This window comes from Tachypleus tridentatus, chromosome 3 (genome assembly GCF_004210375.1).
Source record: "Tachypleus tridentatus isolate NWPU-2018 chromosome 3, ASM421037v1, whole genome shotgun sequence".
NCBI classification, from domain to species: Eukaryota; Metazoa; Arthropoda; class Merostomata; order Xiphosura; family Limulidae; genus Tachypleus; species Tachypleus tridentatus.
Window position 1 is genome coordinate 49,386,555 of NC_134827.1, and position 23,605 is coordinate 49,410,159.

At 35.6% G+C, this 23,605-nt stretch overlaps 1 protein-coding gene across 4 annotated transcripts in view; it reads right to left on the minus strand.

The window, feature by feature from the left end:
• Positions 1-23,605, minus strand: part of LOC143246814 (uncharacterized) — a 68,571-nt gene that overhangs the window by 38,461 nt on the left and 6,505 nt on the right. For 3 of the 4 annotated variants that reach the window (XM_076493987.1, XM_076493983.1, XM_076493986.1), the window contains exons 3-8: positions 20,280-20,394; positions 19,785-20,007; positions 16,306-16,370; positions 13,440-13,520; positions 10,319-10,510; positions 6,978-7,063 (exon numbers count right to left, since the gene is read on the minus strand). In XM_076493987.1, coding sequence (XP_076350102.1) covers positions 6,978-7,063; positions 10,319-10,510; positions 13,440-13,520; positions 16,306-16,370; positions 19,785-20,007; positions 20,280-20,394 — 762 coding nt within the window. The remainder of the gene's footprint in view (positions 1-6,977; positions 7,064-10,318; positions 10,511-13,439; positions 13,521-16,305; positions 16,371-19,784; positions 20,008-20,279; positions 20,395-23,605) is intronic. The other variant, XM_076493984.1, reaches the window with a different exon arrangement.

The window sequence follows — 23,605 nt, forward strand, 5'->3', positions numbered from 1 at the left end:
ACGTTCTTTTTATCATGATCATGTGAAGACAGACAGATGAACAAACGTTTTTTTGTTCGTGGTCTTGTGAACACAGACAGATGAGCGAACGTTCTTTTGATCGTGATCTTGTCAACACAGACAGATGAACGAACGTTCTTTTGATCGTGGTCTTGTGAACACAGACAGATGAACGAACGTTCTTTTGATCGTGATCTTGTGAACACAGACAGATTAACGAACGTTCTTTTGTTCGTGGTCTTGTGAACAGAGACAGATTAACGAACGTTCTTTTGATCGTGGTCTTGTGAACAGAGACAGATGAACGAACGTTCTTTTGTTCGTAATCTTGTGAACAAAGACAGATTAACGAACGTTCTTTTGATCGTGACCTTGTGAACACAGACAGATGAACGAACGTTCTTTTGTTCGTGGTCTTGTGAACAGAGACAGATTAACGAACGTTCTTTTGATCGTGACCTTGTGAACACAGACAGATTAACGAACGTTCTTTTGTTCGTGGTCTTGTGAACAGAGACAGATGAACGAACGTTCTTTTGTTCGTGATCTTGTGAACACAGACAGATGAACGAACGTGCTTTTGATCGTAATCTTGTGAACAGAGACAGATGAATGAACGTTCTTTTGATCGTGGTCTTGTGAACACAGACAGATTAACAAACGTTCTTTTAAACGTGGTCTTGTGAACAGAGACAGATGAACGAACGTTCTTTTGTTCGTTGTCTTGTGAACACAGACAGATTAACGAACGTTCTTTTGATCGTGGTCTTGTGAACACAGACAGATGAACGAACGTTCTTTTGTTCGTTGTCTTGTGAACACAGACAGATTAACGAACGTTCTTTTGATCGTGATCTTGTGAACACAGACAGATTAACGAACGTTTTTTTGATCGTGGTCTTGTGAACAGAGACAGATGAACGAACGTTTTTTTGATCGTGATCTTGTGAACACAGACAGATGAACGAACGTTCTTTTGTTCGTGGTCTTGTCAACACAGACAGATTAACGAACGTTCTTTTGTTCGTGGTCTTGTGAACACAGACAGATGAACGAACGTTCTTTTGATCGTGGTCTTGTGAACACAGACAGATGAACGAACGTTCTTTTGATCGTGGTCTTGTGAACACAGACAGATTAACGAACGTTCTTTTGATCGTGGTCTTGTGAACAGAGACAGATGAACGAACGTTCTTTTGATCGTTACCTTGTGAACACAGACAGATTAACGAACGTTCTTTTGATCGTGGTCTTGTGAACACAGACAGATTAACGAACGTTCTTTTGATCGTGGTCTTGTGAACACAGACAGATGAACGAACGTTCTTTTGTTCGTGGTCTTGTGAACACAGACAGATTAACGAACGTTCTTTTGATCGTGGTCTTGTGAACACAGACAGATTAACGAATGTTCTATTGATCGTGGTCTTGTGAACAGAGACAGATGAACGAACGTTCTTTTGATCGTGGTCTTGTGAACAGAGACAGATGAACGAACGTTCTTTTGTTCGTAATCTTGTGAACACAGACAGATTAACGAACGTTCTTTTGATCGTGACCTTGTGAACACAGACAGATTAACGAACGTTCTTTTGTTCGTGGTCTTGTGAACAGAGACACATGAACAAACATTCTTTTGTTCGTGATCTTGTGAACACAGACAGATGAACGAACGTTCTTTTGATCGTAATCTTGTGAACAGAGACAGATTAACGAACGTTCTTTTGTTCGTGGTCTTGTGAACAGAGACAGATTAACGAACGTTCTTTTGATCGTGACCTTGTGAACACAGACAGATTAACGAACGTTCTTTTGTTCGTGGTCTTGTGAACAGAGACACATGAACAAACATTCTTTTGTTCGTGGTCTTGTGAACACAGACGGATGAGCGAACGTTCTTTTTATCATGATCATGTGAACACAGACAGATGAACAAACGTTTTTTTGTTCGTGGTCTTGTGAACACAGATGGATGAGCGAACGTTCTTTTGATCGTGATCTTGTCAACACAGACAGATGAACGGACGTTCTTTTGATCGTGGTCTTGTGAACACAGACAGATGAACGAACGTTCTTTTGATCGTGATCTTGTGAACACAGACAGATTAACGAACGTTCTTTTGTTCGTGGTCTTGTGAACAGAGACAGATTAACGAACGTTCTTTTGATCGTGGTCTTGTGAACAGAGACAGATGAACGAACGTTCTTTTGTTCGTAATCTTGTGAACAAAGACAGATTAACGAACGTTCTTTTGATCGTGACCTTGTGAACACAGACAGATGAACGAACGTTCTTTTGTTCGTGGTCTTGTGAACAGAGACAGATTAACGAACGTTCTTTTGATCGTGACCTTGTGAACACAGACAGATTAACGAACGTTCTTTTGTTCGTGGTCTTGTGAACAGAGACACATGAACAAACATTCTTTTGTTCGTGATCTTGTGAACACAGACAGATGAACGAACGTGCTTTTGATCGTAATCTTGTGAACAGAGACAGATGAATGAACGTTCTTTTGATCGTGGTCTTGTGAACACAGACAGATTAACAAACGTTCTTTTAAACGTGGTCTTGTGAACAGAGACAGATGAACGAACGTTCTTTTGTTCGTTGTCTTGTGAACACAGACAGATTAACGAACGTTCTTTTGATCGTGGTCTTGTGAACACAGACAGATGAACGAACGTTCTTTTGTTTGTTGTCTTGTGAACACAGACAGATTAACGAACGTTCTTTTGATCGTGATCTTGTGAACACAGACACATTAACGAATGTTTTTTGATCGTGGTCTTGTGAACAGAGACAGATGAACGAACGTTTTTTTGATCGTGATCTTGTGAACACAGACAGATGAACGAACGTTCTTTTGTTCGTGGTCTTGTCAACACAGACAGATTAACGAACGTTCTTTTGTTCGTGGTCTTGTGAACATAGACAGATGAACGAAAGTTCTTTTGATCGTGGTCTTGTGAACACATACAGATGAACGAACGTTCTTTTGATCGTGGTCTTGTGAACACAGACAGATTAATGAACGTTCTTTTGATCGTGGTCTTGTGTACAGAGACAGATGAACGAACGTTCTTTTGATCGTTACCTTGTGAACACAGACAGATTAACGAACGTTCTTTTGATCGTGGTCTTGTGAACACAGACAGATTAACGAACGTTCTTTTGATCGTGGTCTTGTGAACACAGACAGATGAACGAACGTTCTTTTGTTCGTGGTCTTGTGAACACAGACAGATTAACGAACGTTCTTTTGATCGTGGTCTTGTGAACACAGACAGATTAACGAACGTTCTTTTGATCGTGGTCTTGTGAACAGAGACAGATGAACGAACGTTCTTTTGTTCGTTGTCTTGTGAACACAGACAGATGAACGAACGTTCTTTTGATCGTGGTCTTGTGAACACAGACAGATTAACGAACGTTCTTTTGTTCGTGGTCTTGTGAACACAGACAGATGAACGAACGTTCTTTTGTTCGTAATCTTGTGAACACAGACAGATTAACGAATGTTCTTTTGATCGTGGTCTTGTGAACAGAGACAGATGAACGAACGTTCTTTTGATCGTGATCTTGTAAACACAGACAGATGAACAAACGTTCTTTTGTTCGTGGTCTTGTGAACACAGACGGATGAGCGAACGTTCTTTTGATCATGATCTTGTGAACACAGACAGATGAACAAACGTTTTTTTGTTCGTGGTCTTGTGAACACAGACGGATGAACGAACGTTCTTTTGATCGTGATCTTGTGAACACAGACAGATGAACGAACGTTCTTTTGTTCGTGGTCTTGTGAACACAGACAGATTAACGAACGTTCTTTTGTTCGTGGTCTTGTGAACACAGACAGATTAACGAACGTTCTTTTGATCGTGATCTTGTGAACACAGACAGATTAACGAACGTTCTTTTGATCGTGATCTTGTGAACACAGACAGATGAACGAACGTTCTTTTGTTCGTGGTCTTGTGAACACAGACAGATGAACGAACGTTCTTTTGATCGTGGTCTTGTGAACAGAGACAGATGAACGAACGTTCTTTTGTTCGTTGTCTTGTGAACACAGACAGATGAACGAACGTTCTTTTGATCGTGGTCTTGTGAACACAGACAGATTAACGAACGTTCTTTTGTTCGTTGTCTTGTGAACACAGACAGATGAACGAACGTTCTTTTGATCGTGATCTTGTGAACACAGACAGATGAACAAACGTTCTTTTGTTCGTGGTCTTGTGAACACAGACAGATGAACGAACGTTCTTTTGATCGTGATCTTGTGAACACAGACAGATGAACAAACGTTTTTTTGTTCGTGGTCTTGTGAACACAGACGGATGAGCGAACGTTCTTTTGATCGTGATCTTGTCAACACAGACAGATGAACGAACGTTCTTTTGTTCGTGGTCTTGTGAACACAGACAGATTAACGAACGTTCTTTTGATCGTGATCTTGTGAACACAGACAGATTAACGAACGTTCTTTTGATCGTGGTCTTGTGAACACAGACAGATTAACGAACGTTCTTTTGTTCGTGGTCTTGTGAGCACAGACAGATGAACGAACGTTCTTTTGATCGTGACCTTGTGAACACAGACAGATTAACGAACGTTCTTTTGATCGTGATCTTGTGAGCACAGACAGATGAACGAACGTTCTTTTGTTCGTGGTCTTGTGAACACAGACAGATGAACGAACGTTCTTTTGATCGTGGTCTTGTGAACAGAGACAGATGAACGAACGTTCTTTTGTTCGTTGTCTTGTGAACACAGACAGATGAACGAACGTTCTTTTGATCGTGGTCTTGTGAACACAGACAGATTAACGAACGTTCTTTTGTTCGTTGTCTTGTGAACACAGACAGATGAACGAACGTTCTTTTGATCGTGATCTTGTAAACACAGACAGATGAACAAACGTTCTTTTGTTCGTGGTCTTGTGAACACAGACGGATGAGCGAACGTTCTTTTGATCATGATCTTGTGAACACAGACAGATGAACAAACGTTTTTTTGTTCGTGGTCTTGTGAACACAGACGGATGAGCGAACGTTCTTTTGATCGTGATCTTGTCAACACAGACAGATGAACGAACGTTCTTTTGTTCGTGGTCTTGTGAACACAGACAGATTAACGAACGTTCTTTTGATCGTGACCTTGTGAACACAGACAGATTAACGAACGTTCTTTTGATCGTGGTCTTGTGAACACAGACAGATTAACGAACGTTCTTTTGTTCGTGGTCTTGTGAACAGTGACACATGAACAAACGTTCTTTTGTTCGTGATCTTGTGAACACAGACAGATGAACAAACGTTCTTTTGTTCGTGGTCTTGTGAACACAGACGGATGAGCGAACGTTCTTTTGATCGTGATCTTGTGAACACAGACAGATGAACGAACGTTCTTTTGATCGTGATCTTGTGAGCACAGACAGATGAACGAACGTTCTTTTGATCGTAGACTTGTGAACACAGACAGATTAACGAACGTTCTTTTGATCGTGGTCTTGTGAACACAGACAGATGAACGAACGTTCTTTTGTTCGTGGTCTTGTGAACACAGACAGATGAACGAACGTTCTTTTGTTCGTGGTCTTGTGAACACAGACAGATGAACGAACGTTCTTTTGTTCGTGATCTTGTGAACACAGACAGATGAACAAACGTTTTTTTGTTCGTGGTCTTGTGAACACAGACGGATGAGCGAACGTTCTTTTGATCGTGATCTTGTCAACACAGACAGATGAACGAACGTTCTTTTGTTCGTGGTCTTGTGAACACAGACAGATTAACGAACGTTCTTTTGATCGTGACCTTGTGAACACAGACAGATTAACGAACGTTCTTTTGATCGTGATCTTGTGAGCACAGACAGATGAACGAACGTTCTTTTGTTCGTGGTCTTGTGAACACAGACAGATGAACGAACGTTCTTTTGATCGTGGTCTTGTGAACACAGACAGATTAACGAACGTTCTTTTGTTCGTGGTCTTGTGAACAGTGACACATGAACAAACATTCTTTTGTTCGTGATCTTGTGAACACAGACAGATGAACAAACGATCTTTTGTTCTTGGTCTTGTGAACACAGACGGATGAGCGAACGTTATTTTGATCGTGATCTTGTGAACACAGACAGATGAACGAACGTTCTTTTGATCGTGATCTTGTGAGCACAGACAGATGAACGAACGTTCTTTTGATCGTAGACTTGTGAACACAGACAGATTAACGAACGTTCTTTTGATCGTGGTCTTGTGAACACAGACAGATGAACGAACGTTCTTTTGTTCGTGGTCTTGTGAACACAGACAGATGAACGAACGTTCTTTTGTTCGTGGTCTTGTGAACACAGACAGATGAACAAACGTTCTTTTGCTCGTGGTCTTGTGAACACAGACATGAACTTATACCATTTGATAACCGTACTGTCAAGGTACAAGGAAGGTTGCTTTCTTAAATTATGAATATACGTTGATAAAGATATAAAGATTGATATAACAGTTTTAATTAAAACATCTAAATAAATAAGATTTTGAGACTGTACAAAAAGCCTAGTGCTACAGATCAAGGCGAGTCCTGGCATTGTCTGTTAAATTTGGAAAGGTTTTGAGGAAATAATAGGTAGTAACAAAGTCGGATGCTTGTTGAGGAAATAATAGGTAGTAACGAAGTCGGATGCTTATTGGCTTACCTGGGATTAGTTGTTACATAATGTATATTGTTAGGACAAACTAAATAAGGAAACGTGAGGAATAATGAGAAATAAAGTGACATAACATAACTACATCTTATTACTGGACAAAAGCACGTCTCAAGATATCGAAACAGGTCGGTCATTTAAAGCAGATTGGTAAAAATACAACCATAAAAAAACCGGAGTTTATGGAAAACTCCTACTCTGTATTCAAAAAACCACAGACTGACTTCTAGATGGAGAAATGTTTGGATGAGAAGAAACTTACAATACAGTATCGTCTCATGGTCCTGAGTGCACTTGCAATGAAATAATAAGTTTTATTTTCTCTCCAGCTACCATGGCACTGGAAACCTAAGAGGTAGAAAAAACAAATGCGTCTTAGCACCTTACTTCTACAACTTTAATTTTTATCGTAGTTACAATATTTGACTGTGTAAACTAGGTGGAAAGTCCACTAATAAGCTATGCCCTATTCAGAAAAATAATGAGTGAAAAGAAGTCGACAGTGGTTATTCATCATCGAGATAATACAATGTTTGGTTTTATATATGATATCACACACCAATCAGATGTGTAATATATTTTGAAAATAAAACACATTTTATTTTTTTTTTAGATATATAAGTAACTCAGTATTCATAAGTATTTAATAACATATAAAAATGTAACCATGTTTATTTTTACATAGGAAATTACTCCCTTTAAAATATTTACTGTAAAATTGTACTTTAAAGAAATTACATACTTTTTGCTCTGTTTGTTAAATTTTGGGCAAAGTTACTTACGTTAACCGGCCTTAATTTTGAAACGATAGAATAAAGCATTGGATAATTAGTCAACATTACCCAGCGTCACCTTTCACGCTTTTATTATTAGCGATGAGTGAAATTGAAAAGCATATTGTAATAACTTCATGGCTGAAAGCGTGAAAATTTTCATTTATGAGGTTCAAACTTGCGCCCAGCAAAATGCGAATAGAATGTCTCAACCACGAAAACGTGCGAGCCTACAGTGAATGTAAATTATTAATAGTGAGACAATATAAATCGATTTCTTTTTTTAATTAATTACTTATATTTCTTGATGATAAGTTTTGATTATTGTAATTAAAGAAGAACTATCTTCATGTTGATTTTAGACAATGCTACAACATATTTTGGATATTAAATAAAAAAACACTGTTGTAGGTGTGTGTGTTTTCTTATAGCAAAGTCACATCGGAGTATCTGCTGTGTTCGCTGAGGGAAATCGAACCCCAGATTTTAGCGTTGTACATCCGTAGACGTACTGGTGTACCAGCGGGGGAAAATGTTGTTTGATTGTGTGAGAAAAAATCTTCGATTTATTCAAAATAGGCCAAGCATGGCCAGGTGGTTAAGGCATGCCACTCGTAATCCGAGAGTAGCGGGTTCGAATCCCCGTTACATCAAACATGCTCGCCCTTTCAGCCGTGGGGGTGTTATAATGGTACGGTCAATCCCACTATTCGTTGGTAAAAGATTAGCCCAAGAGTTGGCGGTGGGGTGGTGGTGACTAGCTGTCTTCTTTTAGTCTCACACTGCCAAATGAGGGATGGATAGGGCAGAGAGCCTTCGTGTAGCTTTGCGTGAAATTCAGAAACAAACAAACAAAACATTATTCGAAGTAAAATTAATATATTCATTTTTTTAAATTACTTTTAAATATAGTGTATAATTCATGTTTGTATGTTTATTTATTTAGAAAATATATGTATTGAGTTCTTAAAGACAGTAAAACTTGTGAAAAAGTGCTACAAAGATTTTATAGTAACATTCTGAGTTTCTCTGTTGAGCCCGCTATGAAAACGTAGGTCTGTCTCTTTGCTACACAAGGCTTGCCTAAATGTAAAGTACACACAATTCGAAGCGAAGTTACTGACAGACAAAACGTCCAAGCCAGTTTCGTTTGTTTGTTTGTTTTGAACCTCAAGTTTAGATAATGACACGCCTTATTCTAAGATGTCGAACAATGCGATAATAATAAGGTAAATGTGCTCACCACCTACAAGGCTAATCTCAGCCCAACAAAGAGACAAATTTTAACTATTGTAACGCAATCAAATTTAAAAGTGTAATCCGTGTTAAAAGGCACATAAGAGTTCGAATCTTGGACCTTCCAATTCGCAACTCGGAACACTAACTAAGAGGCCACGTGCATCCTACAGAGAAAGTCAGAAATTTCTAATTCTAAGTTTAAAACCTCAAGTGACGAGAAAAAACAGAAAAAATAATTTGAAAATAAATAAAACAATATTATTTTTTAGCGTTTTAAAACTAAATAAAATGAAACATTTATTTTTCAATACAATTTAAATAATTACGTTTCTTTACATTTTTTTTGGTTTTGCGGAACGTCTGATCTTTTAAAAAGCTAAAAATTGGGTTTTGATACCCTTGTGAACACAGGCAATCTATTTCGAAACTGAGTACTTAACAAAAACATTTTTTATTGCAGTGGATGGGTGCCCATTTCTTTAAATATCATTTACTGCATAATAATTAAAGTATATAATAAAATATATCATTTAGTTGTTTGTTTTAGAGCAAAGCCACATTGAGCTATCTACTGGGTACATCATAAGAATTGAACCCTGAATTTTATTGTTGTATCTTTTTAGACAGCGGAAGAATCAAACGTACTAACTTATGAAACTGACTGATCTTTCATTGTGTTAGGACACAGTAATCCTACATTAAAACTCACTATTCTTTCATTGTGTTAGAACACAGTAATCCTACATTAAAACTGAATATTTTTTCATTGTGTTAGAATACAGTAATCCTACATTAAAACTGACTAATCTTTCATTGTGTTAGAACGCAGTAATCCTACATTAAAACTGACTAATCTTTCATTGTGTTAAAACGCAGTAATCCTACATTAAAACTGACTAATCTTTCATTGTGTTAAAACACAGTAATCCTACATTAAAACTGACTAATCTTTCATTGTGTTAAAACACAGTAATCCTACATTAAAACTGACTAATCTTTCATTGTGTTAGAACGCAGTAATCCTACATTAAAACTGACTGATCTTTCATTGTGTTAGAACACAGTAATCCTACATTAAAACTGACTAATCTTTCATTGTGTTAGAACACAGTAATCCTACATTAAAACTGACTGATCTTTCATTGTGTTAGAACACAGTAATCCTACATTAAAACTGACTATTCTTTCATTGTGTTAGAACACAGTAATCCTACATTAAAACACTGATATCGTACATTTTCAAAGAATTCTTGAACTTTCAAAATAATCATAAAAGTTCATTAAGTTATTTCACTAGATGACGTTTTTTACTAACTTTTCCATGTTATCATTCACTTAGAAATAATAATGAATTGCAAGTTATTATTATGTTATAATCTTATACACTTAGAAATATATTACCCTAAACTGTCAGGAGAGAAACAAACAAGTCGAATGGATCTTACACGTTTGTTTAACATTTTAGAAATAGAGTTATTAGATGTGATTTTCTTCACTAATACAACACACAAAATGTTTTTGTATGTGATTACGGAAACATAAAGGGAATGTGAATTATTGTCACAAGACTTGATGAAAATCGTGAACTTACTTTTAGCGCTTCTTTGAGTCGAACACTCGCTGAGAAAATCAATACGATCACTTTCTTTACAGCCAGACTCTAGATGTTCAGAACAAAATGTGTTTTTCAAACCATCGGAGACAAATTTGGCCATCTGCGGTTGAGAAGACTGAATCATATATCTACCCACCAGAGGGCACTCTTCTGTTACGGGAACCGACGCTACAAGAGTTAAGACATTTCACTGTTCAAATGTTGAAGTGTTATCAGTACTGAAACACCTCTACTGTCAACAGTACACTCAGCCACTCTTTATACTACACTCATCTACTGTCAACAGTACACTCATCCACTGTCAACAATAAACTCATCCACTGTCAACAATACACTCATCCACTGTCAACAGTACACTCATCCACTGTCAACAATACACTCATCCGCTGTCAACAGTAAACCCATCCGCTGTCAACAGTAAACCCATCCACTTTCAACAACACACCCAGCCTATAACAACAGTACACTCATCCACTGTCAACAGTACATTCATCGACTGTCAACAATACACCCATCCTAAAACAATAGTACACTCACTCAATGTCATAAGTACTGTCGTCTATTGTTAACACTAAATTTATCCTCTATTTACACCACATTCATCAACTGTCAGCAAGTAGTAGTACGCTTGCCAACTAGTAGTAGTAGTACACTTGTCAACTAGTAGTAGTACACTTGTCAACTAATAGTAGTACACTTTTCAACTAGTAGTAGTACACTTTTCAACTAGTAGTTGTACACTTGTCAGCTAGTAGTAGTAGTACACTTGCCAACTAGTAGTAGTAGTACACTTGTCAACTAGTAGTAGTACACTTGTCAACTAGTAGTAGTACACTTGTCAACTAATAGTAGTACACTTTTCAACTAGTAGTAGTACACTTTTCAACTAGTAGTTGTACACTTGTCAGCTAGTAGTAGTAATACACTTGTCAACCAGTAGTAGTACACTTGTCAACTAGTAGTAGTACACTTATCAACTAGTAGCAGTACACTTGTCAACTAGTAGTAGTACACTTGTCAACTAGTAGTAGTACACTTGTCAGCTAGTAGTAGTATACTTGTCAACTAGTAGTAGTACACTTGTCAAGTACTAGTAGTACACTTGTCAGCTAGTAGTAGTACACTTGTTAACTAGTAGTAGTACACTTGTCAGCTAGTAGTAGTACACTTGTCAGCTAGTAGTAGTACACTTGTCAGCTAGTAGTAGTACACTTGTCAGCTAGTAGTAGTACACTTGTCAACTAGTAGTAGTACACTTGTCAGCTAGTAGTAGTACACTTGTCAGCTACTAATAGTACACTTGTCAGCTACTGATAGTACACTTGTCAGCTACTAGTAGTACACTTGTCAACTAGTAGTAGTACACTTGTCAGCTACTAGTAGTACACTTGTCAATTAGTAGTAGTACACTTGTCAGCTAGTAGTAGTAGTACACTTGTCAGCTAGTAGTAGTACACTTGTCAACTAGTGGTACACTTGTCAGCTACTAGTAGTACACTTATCAGCTCGTAGCAGTACACTTGTCAGCTAGTAGTAGTACACTTGTCAGCTAGTAGTAGTAGTACACTTGTCAGCTAGTAGTAGTAGTACACTTGTCAGCTAGTAGTAGTACACTTGTCAACTAGTAGTAGTACACTTGTCAGCTACTAGTAGTACACTTGTCAGCTACTAGTAGTACACTTGTCAATTAGTAGTAGTACACTTGTCAGCTAGTAGTAGTAGTACACTTGTCAGCTAGTAGTAGTACACTTGTCAACTAGTAGTAGTACACTTGTCAGCTACTAGTAGTACACTTATCAGCTCGTAGCAGTACACTTGTCAGCTAGTAGTAGTACACTTGTCAACTAGTAGCAGTACACTTGTCAGCTAGTAGTAGTACACTTGTCAACTAGTAGTAGTACACTTGTCAGCTAGTAGTAGTAGTATACTTGTTAGCTTCTAGTAGTACACTTGTCATCTACTAGCTGTACACTTGTCTAGTTTGTACAGTACTTTCAGACTTTGTCTTTATAGCGTTAGATCACCCTGCACAACAAAGTTTTTGCTTCTTGAACACTGTTGGGTGTTCCTTATAGATTTTTGGCTCCTGATCACGAAAATTACATCCAAATTTGCCCATCACGTATCGTTTCATCGAAATCTTCAGTTTCACCAGGACATTGCTACAATGGAAAAACGATATCAGGGCAACTGGAATCCGTCAATGCTTGCTGACTACTGTTGGACATTGCAACGTGATGCACCGGACATTGAATACAAACGAAAATCAGGAGGAAAACACTTTTAATTATGTTGAACTTAATGGGTATTAGAAACATAAACGCAATTAAATACGTTATTGCCGGTAAACAGTTAACTGTCTATTTCTCAAAGTTCCTACGTGATCAAGGAAAACCAAAACTATATTTGTGCATACCCACCAGGTAGCTCGTTGTTGTGCAGTGTAACCGAACCTCAACAACATTAATTTGTTTAAGACATGTCAATCTTTAAGTTGGTATAATAATTTCGTATAATTATTTATCATCCGAACAAATATATAAATATATTCATTCCAAATTATAAGCAACACAAAATATTGACTAGGGCAATATTTGTATAAATGTATCATATTGTATCAAAAGAAAATCGAAAAAAAAACCACAAATAAAACTAGGTTGAAATTTGTTGTTTTTTAAATTTTATTATGTGATCGTTTTTATCATTGACGCCATCTTGTCTACTGACTTTCACTGGTTTGTTTTCCCTTCAGATAACCATGTATATTTTCTCTCGACAATATAAGGAACCACTCAAGGATATTATCTGCGAAGCTCTTGTTTCTTGACTCAAAAATTAAAACCAACCAGAGTTTTAAGTAACACTATGAAATTCAACATGTACACCTATGGGAAGTTCCGCAACCATTAAGCCTAAGTCAGTATAATTAAAACACGTATTCTGAGCAGTATCTAGACCAAATAATTTTTCGTTCTGCCCAGCGAGAGAGCCTCGTGTCTATTTTCTCTCACTACTTCTCTCATTTCGTTCTCACCTTCTAATCCACGCATGCGTAGAGTAAGTATATGTTTAACATAATACTGTAAATATTACTTACACGTAAGCGTTGTAAACATATTACTCCTGGGATTAAAATAATTGGAACTGCAAGCTTCCGTCCAACGAGATCTCATTACACCTGTAAGTAGGAACATAATGATGTATTTACCACATTTACCAAAAAATAGCATCGTAATTACAGTCACCTTTTCCATATGTTAACGTCTACTTACTGTTCCAACTCTTTCCAATGGTCCTAAAATTCTAAGAATTCATGACACGACTTAGGTTCGTCACCTGTGATTGTACTTCATAGTCAGAGACTGTTTGTATATAATTTCAGTATAAACTAGTATAATAATATGTTGTGTGTTACACAAACTATTTTGAGAATTCCTTAGCCATTTGTTCAAAATAATTTCATTAACCTGGAGCTGCATCCGTTCAAGTCTAGCCTTGAATATGGATCTGTTTATATAGTCAACAAAATATCTGACTTTTTATTAACATTTCGCTGACAAACTACACAGATATTATAACTTACAGTACGGAGTTTCCGTACAAGTTTTGAATATTACCAGGAATTTCAGAAAACTACAAGAACTCTCTCGGTTCGTGCGTAATAATACAAATTATTTTTTTAAAACTGCAATAAGTCCATTAACTAAAAAAAAAATGTCCACGCTTTGCAATTGCACCAACTAGTTGACGTGAATTGTAAACAGAATATTGTTAATGTATTTTGTGTGGTTAAAGTATAAAGATATACAATAGGTACTCTCCGGTGTCACAGCGGTATGTCTGCGGACCCACACCGCTAAAAAACGGGTTTCGATACCCGTGGTGGACAGGGCACAGATAGCCTATTGTGTAGCTTTGTGCTTAATTTTAAACAAATACACAATAAATTATCTGTGACCTATCACACAAATGATATCGAAAGCCGGTTGTTAGCGTCGTAAGCCTGAAGAAATATCGTTCACTTGCCGTTGCCAACAGAAACGATAACTGTATTTAACTTACGTGAGTACTGGTAATTAACAATGCTAAAAGTGGAGGCTAATTCAAGACTGGTTAGCCCTGACTGCAATATTGAAAGTATTCAAACTTATGTGGTCGTATTCTGCAGAAGTCATCTTGAAAGCACCAACAGATAGAGGGAGTGAGTGGTCCTGAATTGCTATTAAACTTTATTAAACACGTGTAAATGTTTTATCACTTGATGAATTTAGTGTAGCTAATCACTACATCTATTATGTTCAGTATAGCTTGTAGGGACATTTCTTTATTAACTTGATGATTTTAGTGTAGCTAGTAGGGGCATTTCTTTATTTACCTGTTGGTTCAGTGTAGCTTGTAAGTGTATTTTAGTGCTAATCTGTTAGTTTTAGTGTAGCTAGTAGAGGCATTTCTTTATTTACCTGTTGGTTCAGTGTACCTTGTAAGTGTATTTTAGTGCTAATCTGTTGGTTTTAGTGTAACTAGTAAGTGTATTCTCTTTATTTGCCTGTTGGTTTAATGTAGGTAATAAGTGTAATTTCTTACTTACTTGTTGGTTCAGTGTAGCTATTAAGTGTCTGTCTGTATTAACCTGATGGTTTTAGTATAGCTACTTGGTGTCTTTTGTAATAATTTGACAGTTTTAGTGAGCTAGTAAGTATCTTTCTGTATTAACATGCTGGTTATAGTGTAGCTAGTAAGTGTCTTTCTTCTTTGATCTAATAGTTATAGTGTTTAAGGACCAATGAGAACCGTATTATAGAAATAAGCAACACAAACAGTTCTTGTTACTGAATGTAACTACGCGTGATTTCAGCAATCGTATGTTCTAGAATTAAATGAAATAATTAACACAAACTGTATACGTATTGTTTAAAACTAGAAAACTATCTCGGTATTACTTAGTACAATATAATATTAATTACTGAGGGTTATAGTTCATAATGAAAAAAATTACTAATTCTATGAAACTTACTATATGTAGATTAATATTAGGTTCTGCTATTAAGTTTTCTGAGTTTTATAATTTAATTTCTGGTACTTAGTTAAAAGCGTATTGATACAACAATAACTAAAAAATGAGATTTTAGTAGATTAAATATTTTCTAAAACTTTTACGAGGCAAATATGTACTTTTTTCCCCCGATGTTCTAGGATATTAAATCGTTTTAGTTTTGGTTTTGTTTTTTGTTTCGTGTTCCTGAAACGACTTATTTCAATCTGTATTCTTGATGTATGGGCGTATTTTCGTAGAAAAGTAGTTCGGTACGTTAATGGGACAGAGAGATAAATGGCTGATCGATAGGCAAAAAAGCGTGCTTGGAAGACTAAAGCAATTACGGTAAACACGTTCTGTGAATCGATTTTCCAGAACCTTCTCTTGCACTCCAATGATAAACAGCATCAGTTATTGATACCAATTTGTTTAACGATATGCTTATATCATACATGTGTCTTTTTGGTTTTTTCAAATAAAATATATTGAGTGTAGATATATTAAATTTCTTACGCAAAAGTAAACAAACATGAAATACATACTGTCGCCATGAGTTGCAGATATACGTATTTAATTTAGGGCTAATCCGACCCTGTAGTTTCCAACCAGAAATCCCTAAACATTATACTTACACCGAGTGCACTTATGTTATACATTACACTTACACTGAAAGACACTTCGAGTGTTGAAAATTTTCGCCAATACTTGTACGAAACGTTGTTGCGAGAAACTATCTACACTAAATCTGAAGTTGAAAAGTAGAAATACATTTAGAAACATTAATTATTTATTAAATAGTACACGGGTTTTTGTGTAGTTTTAAAATAACCACCAATTTTGAGCTCTCTTGGAAGAATGAAAAAACTCGCCACGTATGATACGAAAGTTACCTAAACTGTTAATATTCTACAAATATCAAATTTCTTACCGCTTTGAATTTCTAGAATCTGCCGTGTGCGACGATAAAATTCCATACAAACAAACCCGTGTGAGCTGAAATTATAAAAAAAAGTTGAAACTAATTACAAGGTGAAGTGGATAATATCCCGAAAGTATGACGTTGTAAAGTTAAATCGAAAAACTACAGTATACAACCATGCAATTCAAATAACAGCTCTGTACATTCACTACTTTATGCTGCGAGAGGATAAAGAAGAGAACCAACACTTGATAAAACTCTCGTTCTCAGGGGGAATGGAATACTCTTGAACCCAGCAAGTACTAAGGAAGATAAAAACGAAATAACTGTCGCTAAATCAGGCTGTCAAATATTATGTAATCTACGGGTAGTGAAAGTTGTGAATTTGAAAATTCTAAATACGTATCTATAAATAAAATAAATATTTTTTTTTCTTTCACACACGCGAGTCCTTTGTAGAAATTTGTATTTATTGTATGACGAAACAACGAAATACAGTGAAGTCAGCTTCTTGCTAAGAAGAGATTTAATCATCCACAGATAAGACACGACGGTTCTCGCTGTTATTTGATTTAGGCAAAATTAATTTGCCACTGTTTAAAATGGCGCTCGTGTGACGTGTGCATCTCTTCTTCAATACGTTAACCCTATAAATACATACAATCTTCCATACACTTAACAAAATTAATGCCATAAACTTTGCCACAGTAAACGTTGGGAATAAGCTGATAATTAATGTTCATAGTCGCCACAGGTGTTCAATAAGATATGTTAATACTGGTAAGATCACGAACTCCAACACACCTTGACAAAACATGCATGTTCTGAACGTTTTAAAGACAGCTCGTCTTTGTAGTGAATATTTAACGTAAGCTTCGATTAACCTAGAACAATATTCAAACTCGTAATAGCTAAGCTAGCATCAAATGTCACACTCCAAGTTGCAGTCAGTAATTAAGTTAATGTATAACAAATACACATATTAAAACAATTTATGTTGTGATAAATACGCATATTAATAGCACATCCAGTTGTATTAAATAACCACGTAAGAAATACACATGTTAATGCAGTTTTAGTTGTATTAAATACCATACAAGAAATACACATGCTAAGGCAGTTTCAGTTGAGCTAAATACCACATAAGAAATACACATGTTAAGGCAGTTTTAGTTGTATTAAATACCACACAAGAAATACACATGCTAAGGCAGTTTCAGTTGAGCTAAATACCACATAAGAAATACACATGTTAAGGCAGTTTCAGTTGTGTTAAATAACAACATAAGAAACACACATGTTAAGGCAGTTTCACTTGAGCTAAAAACCACATAAGAAATACACATGCTAAAACAGTTTCAGTTGTATTAAATATTACATAAGAAATAAACACGTTAAGGAATTTTCAGTTGAGCTAAATACCCCATAAAAACACACATATTAAGGCAGTTTCAGTTAAGCTAAATACCACATAAAAACACACATATTAAGGCAGTTTCAGTTAAGCTAAATACCACATAAAAATACATATGTTAGTGTACTCGTAGTTTGATAAACACCACATCCAAATACACATGTTAATGCACCTTGACTTTGTTTAAGACGTAACTAACACACAGATGCAGCATAAACTTCATATTACATATTACACTAAGTTTTGCCAATCCTGCAAAAAAGTAATGAAGTTAAAAACACATTTTCGTGCTGAATAAATTTCCAAATACACCTTTCCTTGAACTGTATATTGTGACTAAGGAAAAACACGGTTATTGTTTTCTTGTTCAATAAGTAACTACAAATCTTACAACAGATTGAATATTTGTTAAAAAGAAAGTTAAAACATTAATTAAAGAAATCAAACAACTGTCTTTGCTAACGTAAAGCCCAGGCAGTTATTACCTCACGGTTAAAAAATGATTGGTTTGGTTTGTTTTGAATGTCGCGCAGAGCTACACGAGGGCTATCTGCCCTAGTTGTCCCTAATTTAGCAGTGTAAGACTAGAGGGAAGGCAGGTAGTAATCACCACCCACCGCCAACTCTTGGGCTACTCTTTTACCAACGAATAGTGGGATTGACCATTACATTATAACGTTCCCACAGCTGAAAGGGCGAGCATGTTTGCTGTGACGGGGATTCGAACACGCAACCCTCAGATTACGAGTCGAGTGCCTTAACCACCTGGCCATGCAGGGGCCTTTAGAAAATGAAAGTAGGTGTTCTGTTTCTTGGTTCCTTTTCTCAACTACATCTATAAAGCACTTATTGACATCTTCTATTTATATGGTTATTAATAATGTGATTATAAGATAATGACATACTAGAAGCTGGATCCATGTTCAAGTTATTTTTGTCTCTTATCAAAAGATATGTCTTGCATTTAGTATAGGAATAATACAAACTTGGAAAACTTGGTTCTGTCAACGTGCAAGGAAATAGAGACAATCGAAAGCATTTTTTTTTTCTGACTGGAGCTTCTCCATTGGCTAATAACTAAATATTGTGACGTGCTTAATTAAAACCGGGAAAATTTAAGAGAATTAGTGTTAAAAGTCTATAAGCCTCTTTAAGACCCTAAATCTCTAGGGAAAGCGAATTAAATCTACTTTCTCGTCGCACAGCAAGGCTTAGACTAAGTAATGTTGGAGTGTACGTCCCAGTTCGTTCTCTCATATTTTAAATCAGATTAATTTGGAAAAACAAAACAACTTTTCCTTAACGTTTATCTAACATAGTAAATTGAACTTTGACCAGTATATCACAGGAAAGACCGAAGAATGTTTGTTTGTTTGTTTTTTGAATTTCACACAAAGCTTCTCGAGGGCTATCTGTGCTTACCGTCCCTAATTTAGCAGTGTAAGACTGGAGGGAAGGCAGCTAGACATCACCACCCACCGCCAACTCTTGGGCTACTCTTTTACCAACGAATAGTGGGATTGACCGTCACATATATAATGCGCTCACGGCTGAAAGGGCGAGCATGTTTGGCGCGACGGGGATGCGAACCCGCGACCCTCGGATTACGAATCGCACGCCTTAACACGCTTGGCCATACCAGGCCAAGACCGAAGAAAGACGAAATAATTTGTTTTCATGGTTTGTGACTTGTGAGATTGTTTATATTAGACAATTAAAAATTAGTGTCATGACTGTACACATACAGTACAAATGGAGACAAGACTGTCGCTAGGAACAATTATATCTCGTCAGATAAACCACAATTTAGAAGAAAACAAAGGTGGTCAGATGGACAATCAGAGAAAAACGTAGTCAGATAAGCAGAAACATAGAAGAAGGTAGATGGGTGTAGAAAGATACAAGTAGTCAGATTAGTAAACATTTACAGAAAGACAGGTGGACGATCCAAGAGATATGTAGTTAGACAAACAGAAATTTGAAGGACGTACGAAGGCGCACGTTTATAATAAACAAGACAATTATAAGAAACATCCTTTAACTTGTAAGGCATCAAGTCCTAAACAAAACTTACCAACCAGATGTAGACTGTACGACAAGTCGTGTAGAATCATCAGTCACGTGATCGACACTCTTGCAAACAGCTCGTGTCATTAAATCTTCGCTGATACTGTTATATATGTGGAAGGATGTATTTGGATCACTGAAGACGTAAGTCAACAAGGTGTCCAATGTCCTCCAGCGTTCTGCGGCAGATATCCAGTTTGGAAAGTGGCATCTCACGTGAGAATGAGGAACTGATTCACAAAAATCACCCAGAGAAATAAAGGTTACGAGACTCCAAATTAAACTAATGACTAATGAACGAAAAGAAAATGTAAAAACTAAGTTTTAATACTAATATCCTGTTTTTCACTTTCCGCCAACAAATGCAGTCTTAGCGGGATAACAAAGTTGGGAACATTGTCTTAGCAGAATAATAAAGTTAAAACACAACTTCATTCAACAGCTACAGGTCTGTTCTTCTACACTTTTAAACTAAGAAATCATATGCGTATTCTAATATTACCTCTATTAAGTTTCATCGTACGAGATCCTTCAACAGCTGAAAACAACCCGTCACACGTGGCGTCTCCAGATTGAGCTATTCGAAAGCCAGAATCATCTTGCAATCTGTCGTATACCTATGATAACAAAAACAGAACAAGTGTGAAAACTTGTTAGTTAGCTGCATGTCTACATCACAGAGAGAATGTTCTTATTACACGACGAGGCAGACAACGATAACAGCAAAAATATTACATAAACAATAGAGATCCACAGTGATTTTATTGTAATTGTATTTGGAAACTATGGACAGAGTTAGATCTACACTAAAAGAAACTATATTTATTAACAATATTTATTAACAACGACAAACACAGAGAAACGCAAAATCGACGTTTCGACCTTTCTGACTTATCTCGAGATACACAGCTTCTTCGTTTCAGTATTTGTCATTGGAAGAAAGCAAAGGGATGACCAATAAATACTGACTGACTAAATGTGAAACATACAGTGTTTAAGGCTATTTCTTAAACACTCATAGATTTTTATAGGTAAAGAAAATAATGACATTCCAAAAAAGAAGTAAAAGTCAACTAACACCGACATTAATGACATTCTATAACAAGAGATATGTGTATTAAGTAATACCGACACAGATGACATTCTATAACAATAGAGATATGTGTATTAAGTAATACCGACACAGATGACATTCTATAACAATAGAGATATGTGTATTAAGTAACACCGACATTAATGACATTCTATAACAAGAGAGATATGTGTATTAAGTAACACCGACATTAATGACATTCTATAACAAGAGAGATATGTGTATTAAGTAACACCGACATTAATGACATTCTATAACAATAGAGATATCTGTATTAAGTAACACCGACATTAATGACATTCTATAACAAGAGAGATATGTGTATTAAGTAACAGCGACACAGATGACATTCTATAACAATAGAGATATGTGTATTAAGTAACACCGACATTAACGACATTCTATAACAAGAGAGATATGTTTATTAAGTAACATCGACATTAATGACATTCTATAACAATAGAGATATGTGTATTAACTAACACCGACATTAATGACATTCTATAACAAGAGAGATATGTGCATTAAGTAACACCGACATTAATGACATTCTATAACAATAGAGATATGTGTATTAACTAACACCGACATTAATGACATTCTATAACAAGAGAGATATGTGTATTAAGTAACACCGACATTAATGACATTCTATAACAATAGAGATATGTGTATTAAGTAACACCGACTCAGATGACATTCTATAACAATAGAGATATGTGTATTAAGTAACACCGACATTAATGACATTTTATAACAAGAGAGATATGTGTATTAAGTAACACCGACATTAATGACATTCTATAACAATAGAGATATGTGTATTAAGTAACACCGACATTAATGACATTCTATAACAAGAGAGATATGTGTATTAAGTAACACCGACATTAATGACATTCTATAACAAGAGAGATATGTGTATTAACTAACACCGACATTAATGACATTCTATAACAAGAGAGATATGTGCATTAAGTAACACCGACATTAATGACATTCTATAACAATAGAGATATGTGTATTAACTAACACCGACATTAATGACATTCTATAACAAGAGAGATATGTGTATTAACTAACACCGACATTAATGACATTCTATAACAAGAGAGATATGTGTATTAAGTAACACCGACATTAATGACATTCTATAACAATAGAGATATGTGTATTAAGTAACACCGACTCAGATGACATTCTATAACAATAGAGATATGTGTATTAAGTAACACCGACATTAATGACATTTTATAACAAGAGAGATATGTGTATCAAGTAACACCGACATTAATGACATTCTATAACAATAGAGATATGTGTATTAACTAACACCGACATTAATGACATTTTATAACCATAGAGATATGTGTATTAAGTAACACCGACATTAATGACATTCTATAACAAGAGAGATATGTGTATTAAGTAACACCGACATTAATGACATTCTATAACAAGAGATATGTGCATTAACTAACACCGACATTAATGACATTTTATAACAAGAGAGATATGTGTATTAAGTAACACCGACATTAATGACATTCTATAACAATAGAGATATGTGTATTAACTAACACCGACATTAATGACATTTTATAACCATAGAGATATGTGTATTAAGTAACACCGACATTAATGACATTCTATAACAAGAGAGATATGTGTATTAAGTAACACCGACATTAATGACATTCTATAACAATAGAGATATGTGTATTAACTAACACCGACATTAATGACATTCTATAACAATAGAGATATGCGTATTAACTAACACCGACATTAATGACATTTTATAACCATAGAGATATGTGTATTAAGTAACACCGACATTAATGACATTCTATAACAAGAGAGATATGTGTATTAAGTAACATCGACATTAATGACATTCTATAACAAGAGAGATATGTGTATTAAGTAACACCGACATTAATGACATTCTATAACAAGAGATATGTGCATTAAGTAGCACCGACATTAATGACATTCTATAACAATAGAGATATGTGTATTAACTAACACCGACATTAATGACATTTTATAACCATAGAGATATGTGTATTAAGTAACACCGACATTAATGACATTCTATAACAAGAGAGATATGTGTATTAAGTAACATCGACATTAATGACATTCTATAACAAGAGAGATATGTGTATTAAGTAACACCGACTCAGATGACATTCTATAACAATAGAGATATGTGTATTAAGTAACACCGACTCAGATGACATTCTATAACAATAGAGATATGTGTATTAACTAACACCGACATCAATGACATTCTATAACAAGAGAGAAATGTGTATTATGTAACACCGACATTAATGACATTCTATAACATACATTAACTAACAAAGAAAATAACTGTATTCCAAAGCAAGAGAAATGTGTATATTAAGTAACATATAGAATAATTATATTTCGTTGCAAGACATATATATATTAACAAACACATACCATAATTACATCTATAACACTGACCAAAAAGTAACTTAGATAACATTAATATCATATAACTACGATACTGACAAATCAGTATCATAGATCATACCAATATTATATAGCTATAATGTTGAGGAAAGCAATATCAGATACACACAGTGATAATCAAACAGACTTATACAACATCAGTATCAGATACATACAATGATAATCAAACAGACTTATAGAACATCAGTATCAGATACATACAATGATAATCAAACAGTTTTATACAACAT